We start from the raw sequence: 10,858 nt of genomic DNA on the forward strand, positions 1-10,858 counted from the left end.
CAGCCACTATAAAACTCTTACAGGAAAACAGAGGCAGAACATTCTATGACAAAAATCACAGCAAGATCCTTTTTGACCCACCTCCTAGAGAAATGGAAATAAAAACAAAAATAAACAAATGGGACCTAATGAACTTTAAAAGCTTTTGCACAGCAAAGGAAAACATAAACAAGACGAAAAGACAACCCTCAGAATGGGAGAAAATATTTGCAAATGAATCATCGGACAAAGGATTAATCTCCAAAATATATAAACTGCTCATGCAGCTCAATATTAAAGAAACAAAGAACCCAATCCAAAAATGGGCAGAAGACCTAAATAGACATTTCTCTAAAGAAGACATACACATCGCCAAGAAGCACATGAAAAGCTGCTCAACATCACTAATAATTAGAGAAATGCAGATCAAAACTACAATGAGGTATCACCTCACACCAGTTAGAATCGGCATTATCAGAAAATCTACAAACAACAAATGTTGGAGAAGGGGTGTAAAAAAGGGACCCCTCTTGCACAGTTGGTGGGAATGTAAATTGATACAGCCACTATGGAGAACATTATGGAGGTTCCTTAAAGAACTAAAAATAGAATTACCATATAACCCAGCAATCTCACTACTGGGCATATACCCTGAGAAAACCATAATTCAAAAGTATACATGCACCCCAATGTTCATTGCAGCATTATTTACAAAAGCCACGTCATGGAAGCAACCCAAATGCTCATTGACAGACAAATGGATAAAGAAGATGTGGTACATATATACAAAGGAATATTACACAGCCATAAAAAGGAATGAAATTGGGTCATTTGTAGAGACGTGGATGCATCTAGAGACTGTCATACATTGTGAAGTAAGTCAGAAAGAGAAAAACAAATATCATATATTAGTGCATATATGTGGAACCTAGAAAATGGTACAGATGAACCAGTTTGCAGAGCAGAAATTGAGACACAGAAGTAGAGAAAAAACGTATGGACACCAAGGGGGGAAAGCGGCGGGGGGTGGGGGTTGTGGTGTGATAGAAAAAAAAAGAAAAACACAAAAGAAATGAAGGAAACAATAGCAAAGATCAATAAAAGTGAAATCTGGTTCTCTGAGAAGATAAACAAAACTGATAAACCATTAGCCAGACTCATCAAGAAAAAAAGGGAGAAGACTCAAATCAATAGAATTAGAAATGAAAAAGGAGAAGTAACAACTGACAATGCAGAAATAAAAAGGATCATGTAAGATTACTACAAGAAACTATACGCCAATAAAATAGACAACCTGGAAGAAATTAGCAAATTCTTAGAAAAACACAGCCTTCTGAGACTGAACAAGGCAGAAAGAGAAAACATAAACAGACCAATCACAAGCACTGAAATTGAGACTGTGATTAAAAATCTTCCAACAAACAAAAGCCCAGGACCAGATGGCTTCTCAGGCGAACCCTATCAAACATTTAGAGAAGAGCTAACACCTATCATTCTCAAACTCTTCCAAAATATAGCAGAGGGAGGAACAATCCCAAACTCATTCTATGAGACCACCATCACCCTGATACCAAAACCAGACAAAGATGTCACAAAGAAAGAAAACTACAGGCCAATATCACTGATGAACATAGATGTAAAAATCCTCAACAAAATACTAGCAAACAGAATCCAGCAGCACACTAAAAGGATCATACACCATGATCAAGTGGGGTTTATCCCAGGAATGCGAGGATTCTTCAATATATGCAAATCAATCAGTGTGATAAGCCATATTAACAAATTGAAGGAGAAAAATCATAGGATCATCTCAATAGATGCAGAAAAATCTTTCAACAAAATTCAACACCCATTTATTATAAAACCCTCCAGAAAGTAGACATAGAGGGAACTTACCTCAACATAATAAAGGCCATATATGACAAATCCACAGCCAGCATCGTTCTCAATGGTGAAAAGCTGAAACCATTTCCACTAAGATCAGGAACAAGACAAGGTTGTCCACTCTCACCACTATTATTCAACACAGTTTTGGAGGTTTTAGCCATAACAATCAGAGAAGAAAAAGAAATAAAAGGAATCCAAATCGGAAAACAAGAAGTAAAGCTGTAACTCTTTGCAGACGACATGATACTATACATAGAAAATCCTAAAGATGATACCAGAAAACTACTAGAGCTAATCAATGAATCTGGTAAAGTAGCAGGATACAAAATTAATGCACAGAAATCTCTTGCATTCCTATACACTAATGATGAAAAATCTGAAAGAGAAATTAAGAAAACTCTCCCATTTACCGTTGCAACAAAAAGAATAAAATACCTAGTAATAAACCTATCTAAGGATACAAAAGACCTGTATGCAGAAAACTATAAGACACTGATGAAAGAAATTAAAGATGATACAAACAGATGGAGAGATATACCATGTTCTTGGATTGGTAGAATCAACACTGTGAAAATGACTCTACCCAAAGCAATCTACAGATTCAGTGTAATTCCTATCAAACTACCATTGACATTTTCCACAGAACTAGAACAAAAAATTTCACAATTTTTATGGAAACACAATGGACCCTGAATAAGCAAAGCAATCTTGAGAAAGAAAAACGGAGCTGGAGGAATCAGGCTCCCAGACTTCAGACTATACTACAAAGATACAGTATTCAAGACAGTATGGTACTGGCACAGAAACAGAAATATAGATCAATGGAACAGGATAGAAAGCCCAGAGATAAACCCATGCACATATGGTCACCTTATTTTTGATAAAGGAGGTAAGAATATACAATGGAGAAAAGACAGCCTCTTCAATAAGTGGTGTTGGGAAAACTGGACAGCTACATATAAAAGAATGAAATTAGAACACTCCCTAACACCATACAAAAAATAAACTCAAAATGGATTAAAGACCTAAATGTAAGGCCAGACACTATAAAACTCTTAGAGGAAAACATAGGCAGAACACTCTATGACATAAATCAGAGCAAGATCCTTTTTGACCCACCTCCTAGAGAAATGGAAAAAAAAAACAAAAATAAACAAATGGGACCTAATGAAACTTAAAAGCTTTTGCACAGCAAAGGAAACCATAAACAAGACAAAAAGACAACTCTCAGAATGGGAGAAAATATTTGCAAATGAAGCAACTGACAAAGGATTAATCTCCAAAATATACAAGCAGCTCATGCAGCTCTGTATCAAAAAAACAAACAACCCAATCCAAAAATGAGCAGAAGACCTACATAGACTTTTCTCCAAAGAAGACATACAGATTGCCAACAAACACATGAAAGGATGCTCAACATCACTAATCATTAGAGAAATGCAAATCAAAACTACAATGAGATATCACCTCCCACCAGTCAGAAGGGCCATCATCAAAAAATCTATAAACAGGGGTTTCCCTGGTGGCGCAGTGGTTGAGAATCTGCCTGCCAATGCAGGAGACACGGGTTCGAGCCTTGGTCTGGGAAGATCCCATATGCCGCGGAGCAACTAGGCCCGTGAGCCACAACTACTGAGCCTGCGCGTCTGGAGCCTGTGCTCCGCAACAAGGAAGCCCGCGACAGTGAGAGGCCCGCGCACCGCAATGAAGAGTGGCCCCCGCTCGCCGCAACTAGAGAAAGCCCTTGCACAGAAACGAAGACCCAACACAGCCAAAAATAAATAAATAAAAAATAAAGTAATTCCTTTAAAAAAAAAATCTATAAACAATAAATGCTGGAGAGGGTGTGGAGAAAAGGGAACCCTCTTACACTGTTGGTGGAATGTAAATTGATACAGCCACTATGGAGAACAGTATGGAGGTTCCTTAAAAAACCAAAAATAGAACTACCATGGACCCAGCAATCCCACTACTGGGCACATACCCTGAGAAAACCATAGTTCAAAAAGAGTCATGTACTGCAATGTTCATTGAAGCACTATTTACAATAGCCAGGACATGGAAGCAACCTAAGTGTCCATCGACAGATGAATGGATAAAGAAGATGTTGTACATATATACAATGGAATATTACTCAGCCATAAAACAAATGAATTTGAGTTATTTGCAGTGAGGTGGATGGACCTAGAGACTGCCATACAGAGTGAAGTAACTCTGAAAGAGAGAAACAAATACTGTATGCTAATACATATATATGGAAACTAAAAAAAAAAAAAAAGGTTCTGAAGAACCTAGGGGCAGGACAGGAATAAAGATGCAACATAGAGAATGGACTTGAGGACACGGGGAGTGGGAAGTATAAGCCTGGACGAAGTGGGAGAGTAGCATTGACATATATACACTACCAGATGTAAAATAGATAGCTAGTGGGAAGCAGCTGCATAGCACAGGGAGATCAGCTCGGTGCTTTGTGTCCCCCTCGAGTGGTGGGATAGGGAGGGTGGGAGGCAGATGCAAGAGGGAGGAGATATGGGGATATATGTACATGTATAGCTGATTCGCTTTGTTATAAAGCAGAAACTAACACACTGTTGTAAAGCAATTATACTTCAATAAAAATGTTAAAAAAAAATCCAAAACCTTTCATGATAAAACTTCTCAGTAGACTAAGAATAGAGGAACACTTCTCAACTTGATAAAGAACATCTACAAAAAGCCTATAGCTAACATAGTTAATGATGAAAGACTGAAGCTTTCCTCAAAGATTGGGAATAAGGCATGGATGTCCACAGTCACCACCACTGTTCAACATAGAATTAAAAGTTCTAGCTAGCACAATAAGGAAAGGAAAAGAAATAAAAGGCATACACATTGTAAATGGGAAAAAAACTGCTTCCATTCCATTGCAGAGGACATTAGTGTTTTAGTAGAAGATCACAGGCAACCTACAGAAATGAAATAAAAGAAACAAAAAAAACCTTTTAGAACTAGTTTAGTGGGTTCAGTATGACAGCAGGACAATGATCAACACACAGGACCAATCACATTACTACATACTAAGAACAGACATGTGGTAATCAAAATTTAAAAGTCAATGCCATTTAAAATTGCTCCAAAGAAAATGATATAAATATAATAAATATGTACATAAAGTGTATGCTGAAAATTACAAAATTTTGATGAAAGAAATCAAAGAAGACCTAAGTAAATGGAAAGGAGTACTGTGTTCATGAATTGGGAGACTAAACATTTTAATGATGCCAAATTCTATAGAGAATGCAAATCTTACCAAAATCCTAGCAAAGTTTTGTGGACATAAAGAAATTTATTCTAAAACTTATATGGAAATATACAGGACCTAGAATACCTAAAACAATTTTGAAAAACAAAAAGGGAGTGGAAGGAATCACTCTACCCAACACTGACTTCCTATATATCTCTAGTAATTAAGACAGCACAGTATTGGCAGAAAAATAGACACAATGGAACAAAATGAAAACCCAGAAACAGACCCACACAAGCACACAGTCCCAAAGACTAAGTGATGAATTCTTAGGCTTAATACCTAATAATTCATAAAAGAAAAATTGAAAAGTTATACCTCATCAAAATTAAAAACCTTAACTCTGTGAAAGACTCTGTGAAAAGGATGAAAAAACAGGCTACAAACAAACACACGAAAGAATGTTCAACATCATTAATCATTAGAGAAATGCAAATCAAAACTACAATGAGATATCATCTCACACCGGTCAGAATGGCCATCATCAAAAAATCTACAAACAATAAATGCTGGAGAGGGTGTGGAGAAAAGGGAACCCTCTTGCACTGTTGGTGGGAATGTAAATTGATACAGTCACTCTGGAGAACAGTACGGAGGTTCCTTAAGAAACTAAAAATAGAACTACCATATGACCCAGCAATCCCACTACTGGACATATTCTCTGAGAAAACCATAATTCAAAAAGGGTCATGTACCAAAATGTTCATTGCAGCTCTATTTACAATAGCCAGGACATGGAAGCAACCTAAGTGTCCATCAACAGATGAATGGATAAAGAAGATGTGGCACATATATACAATGGAATATTACTCAGCCACAAAAAGAAACGAAACTGAGTTATTTGCAGTGAGGTGGATGGACCTAGAGACTGTCATACAGAGTGAAGTAAGTCAGGAAGAAAAAAACAAATACCGTATGCTAACACATATATATGGAATCTAAGAAAAAACAAAAAAGAAAGGTCATGAAGAGCCTAGGGCCAAGACGGGAATAAAGACACAGACCTACTAGAGAATGGACTTGAGGATATGGGGAGGGGGAAGGGTAAGCTGTGACAAAGTGAGAGAGTGGCATGGACATATATACACTACCAAACGTAAAATAGATAGCTAGTGGGAAGCAGCCGCATAGCACAGGGAGATCAGCTCGGTGCTTTGTGACCACCTAGAGGGGTGGGATAGGGAGGGTGGGAGGGAGGGAGATGCAAGAGGGAAGAGATATGGGAACATATGTATATGTATAACTGATTCACTTTGTTATAAAGCAGAAACTAGCACACCATTGTAAAGCAATTATACTCCAATAAAGATGTTAAAAAAAAAAAAGAAAAGAAAAAACAGGTTACAGACTGGAGGAAAACACCTGCAAGACACATATCCAACAAAGGATGAGTATCTGAAATATGCAAAAAAAAAAAAAAAAAAAAAAAAAAACTCTCGAAACTCAGCAGTAAAAAGCCAAATAATCCAATTAGAAAATGGGCAAAATATGTGAACAGGTATATCACTGAAGAGGATACAAATGGCAAATAAGCACAGAAAAAGATGTTCAATATCATTGGCTATTACAGAAATCCAAATGAAAACCACAGTGAGATATTACTACACACCTATCAGAATGGCTAAAATAAATGGCAACACCAAATGCTGGTGTGGATGTTATGGATCAGTCTTACATTGCTGATGGGAACATAAGATGATTCAACCTCTCTGGAAAACAGGCAGTTTCTTAAAAAACTAAACGTGTAACTACTATGTGACCTACCTAGGCATTTATCCCAGAAAAATAAAAATGAAGACTTAAGTTCACACACACACACACACACACACACACACACACAAACCTGTATGTAAATGTTTATAGCGTCTTTATTCCTAAGGGTCAAAAATGAAACAACCCAAGTATACTTCAACACGTGAATGACTAAACAAATTTCATTCCATGGAATATTGTCTCAGCAATAAAGTGGAACAAAGTATCCAAGCATAACAACTTGGATGAATTTCAAGAGAATTATGTTGAGTGATGGGTCAGCCTCAAAAGGTGACATGCTATGTGATTCTATTTATATAGCATTTTTGAAATAACAAAATTATAGAAATGGAGAATGGATTAGTGGTTGCCAGAGGTTAGGGAAAGGGGAGGGAAGGAGTTGTCTATATAAGGATAACACAAGGATCCTCGTAATGGAACTGTTCTGAATCTGGACCACGGTAATGGTCACACATATCTACACACATGATAAAGCTGCATAGCATTAAACACACACACACACACACACACACAGAGAGAAATGAAATCTGAATAAGGTGAATGGATTATATCAATGTTGATTTCTTGATTGTGATATTGTACTACAGTCATGCAAGATGTTACCATTGGGGCAAACTGGAAAAAAATTGTATATAGAATCTTTCTTTACTATTTCTTATAGCTGCATATCAATCTACACACCTCAAATTAATAAGTTTTTAAAAATTACAGGGAAGTTTTATTTTCCCATCTAAATAGGCAAAAATTCGAAAGTTTGATAAAATACTCAATTGTAGAGGTGGTGGGGAAATAGACATTTGTTTACATTACAAAATTGTACAAAGTCTATGAAGAGAAATTTGGCAATATTTATCAATATTTTAAAGTATCTTCTCTGTGATCCAGCCATCCTACCTCTGGGAATTTATCCTACAGACCTAACTGCATGCATGTAAAATAACATGTACAGAAAATTAGGCATCAGGACATTGTGTGTAATAGCACAAGAGTGGAAACTCACAAAAGTCTATCAGTAGGAACCATTAAATAAACTATGATAAGCTATGATACATGCATTGGAAAACTATATAGCTGTAAACATACATACACAAAATGAGGAAACAGTACATGAATATCAAAGATCTCCAGTACATATTTATCTCAATCTGAGCTGCTATGACAGAATATCACAGACTGGTTGCTTAAACAACAGAAATCTATTTCTCACAGTTCTGGAACTTGGAGATCAACGTACCAGCATGGTCAGGTTCTGATAAGAGCCCTCCTCCTGGTTTGTAAATGGCAGTCATCTTGCTGGGTCCTCACATGGTGGAAACAAAGAGAAAGGAAACTAGCTCTGTGTTTCTTCTTATACTGGCACTAATCCCATCATGTGGGCTCCACTCCCATGACTTAATTAACTTCCAAAGGCCTTATCTCCAAATACCATCACACTGGGGATTAGGGTTCAACATATAAATTTGGGGAGGATACAAACATTCAATCCATAGCAATATTGTTAAGTGAACAAAATAAAAGCAAGGTTCAAACTAACATAGGCAGTCTGCTGTCTTCTGTGTTGATAAAGGAGACAAAATATTAATAAAAATATGTGTACTCACTTGTATTTACATATGTAAACACAAAAAGAAGAATCAGAAACTAAAGTCACTTCCTGTCAGAGGGCAGAGAGGAATGAGATGGAGTGGAAGTGAAAGTTCTGGATGTATACCTTTTTACAACATTTTATTTTTGAAACATGAGAATACTTTACCTACTTATAAAAACTAATCGAAAAGAAAAGTATTGCTTCTGGATTGCCTTATACTTACCCCTCTGAGCAGCTGAATTCTACAGTTGAACCAAAAAGAAAATCTGTCTTAACTTCCACTTTCCCATTGGGTAAGTCTTCTAGGTTTCTGCATTGTTTCTCTAGGAGGAAAATGAAAATAATGACTAATGATTACAGTTACTGACAAAACTAAGGGGGAAAAAACCTGATTGGCTTTAACTTCTGCTTCCACATAAAGCCAGAAAATTTTTTCAATGCTTATTTTTGATCCTGACTTATTGAATTTTTTATTTTGAGGAAAAGTAAGTGTAAATATTTATACCATTTTTTGAGTACATTTTAAAAAGAAGAAAAAAAATGTGCTCAGATTTGCTTGCTCGATTAGATCAGTGTGATAATAAAGGATGTGTTATATGGACCAGTTATCCACACAAATGTATGTTCTCAAAAATATATGCCCTTTGTCACAGGGAAACAGAAGGAAAAAAGGGAAATAGATTCTATATCTTTACTGTTAGAAAAATATCTCAGTGTATATTCCAAACTGACTTTCTCCATATACTGTAGATAATGTTAATTTTGAAGACTACGTTGATCAAAGACTTTCATTTGAATTAAAGAATTTATTAAGTTCCTAAGATAACTTTCCCAAATGAAACAAAAGTACAGGTGAGAAAACAAATGTTGATACTTACTAGCACAAAAAGCACTATAGTCCCATGAGCCTCTATCATTACAAGTAACTGAACTTGAACTGATTTTACTATAGCCAAGATGGCAGGTGTATCTCAGTGTAGTTCCAGTTTTGAAGTCTGTGTCATACAACTTCTTTATCGGAGAAGCAAACGGTAAATAAGGTGGAGGACCACAATTGCCTGGATACCAAAATGACGAGGAGAATCAAGTTATAGCTTGGGACACAGCATCTCAGTAATTCAGTAGTAGGACATTTAGAACAAAGATCATGCTTTTCTCCTTCATCATGACTCCTATTATCCCACTGTTCAATGAACACAGTGAACAATCCATAATCCATGTTTGTTACTTGATGACGATGACAATAATAATGGAAAAAGGCAGAAAAATTCATCCATCCTCTCCTGTATATGTGATAATTTGTCAGAAAATGGATGAACAGACCTGAATTTCATCATGCTATTAGATTCCCCAATCTACCTACTCAGAACATTGGCATCTATACCATGCCATATAATCCTATCTTCCTGCCTGAGCAAAAATATATCTTTTATTAATAATAGCATTATATAAGATTAGTAGCCTCAGGAGTCAGGAAGGAGGAGGTATTTCCTTTATGTCCTTTTGGACCTTTTGGATTTTGAATAGACTGCTTATTTGAAAATCAGATGTTTTTCAAAAAACATCACAAGGTAGAGATTCATTAAGTCTTTAAAACGTAAAGTCTTAATTCTACTTCCCTGGGAATAATTAAATAAAGGGGCAGGAGCCCCAGCACAATTACACCCATCCCACTACTTTCTGAAGAACCACACAGGCAATGAAAGCTCTTCATGGTCAGGTGGCAGATAATATATGTTTATTCCAAGTCACGATTTGCTTTGAGGTTAGATTGTTTGAAGAGTTCCTGGAGAGAAAGTTCTAAAAGGGAGTATCAAAAGTGACCATAAATAAACCCTTTGTGGGGGGGGAAGGGGGGTTATAGCAAATTTCCCTAAATTTCATGTGGCCAAATACACTCTACAATGTTAAAGATGGGTATCTATTAGTCATCTCTTATGTAGGATGTGTTGATGAACGCAGTTGTATAGTGACAATCTGACCTTGTCTTCCCATTACTCACCAAGAACAGTTGCCAACAGAGCAGCGACCAAGGTCATTTGGAACAGAGTTGGATCAGAGACTCTCCACGGCCCAGAGGAGGGCCTGGCTCTCATTTTCCCTTTTGTATCAAGGGTCCCATGTGGAACTCTCGGAGGACACATCATCTGATGTTTCCTCAATATTTCTCTGTTGAAAGAACTCATCTTAATAAATAGTTATTGAATTCCCACTTGTCATAATCACTAGGAAAAAACATGGAACCATCCCTTCAAGGAGATTATAACTGAATGTACAAGAAGAGACATTAAGCAAAAATATTTGCAATAAAAGATAGCATATATTATCTGCTTCAGGAGCATATTCAG

General features: G+C 36.5%; 1 protein-coding gene across 1 annotated transcript in view; it reads right to left on the reverse strand.

The window, feature by feature from the left end:
- Positions 1-10,654, reverse strand: part of LOC133087803 (C4b-binding protein alpha chain-like) — a 54,816-nt gene extending 44,162 nt beyond the window's left edge. Inside the window, 3 exon segments of the mRNA XM_061185434.1 lie at positions 8,734-8,833; positions 9,389-9,568; positions 10,513-10,654. Of these exon segments, the coding sequence (XP_061041417.1) occupies positions 8,734-8,833; positions 9,389-9,568; positions 10,513-10,654 (422 nt within the window).
- Between the last annotated feature and the right edge of the window lie 204 nt (positions 10,655-10,858).

This window comes from Eubalaena glacialis, chromosome 3 (genome assembly GCF_028564815.1).
Source record: "Eubalaena glacialis isolate mEubGla1 chromosome 3, mEubGla1.1.hap2.+ XY, whole genome shotgun sequence".
Taxonomy (NCBI): Eukaryota; Metazoa; Chordata; class Mammalia; order Artiodactyla; family Balaenidae; genus Eubalaena; species Eubalaena glacialis.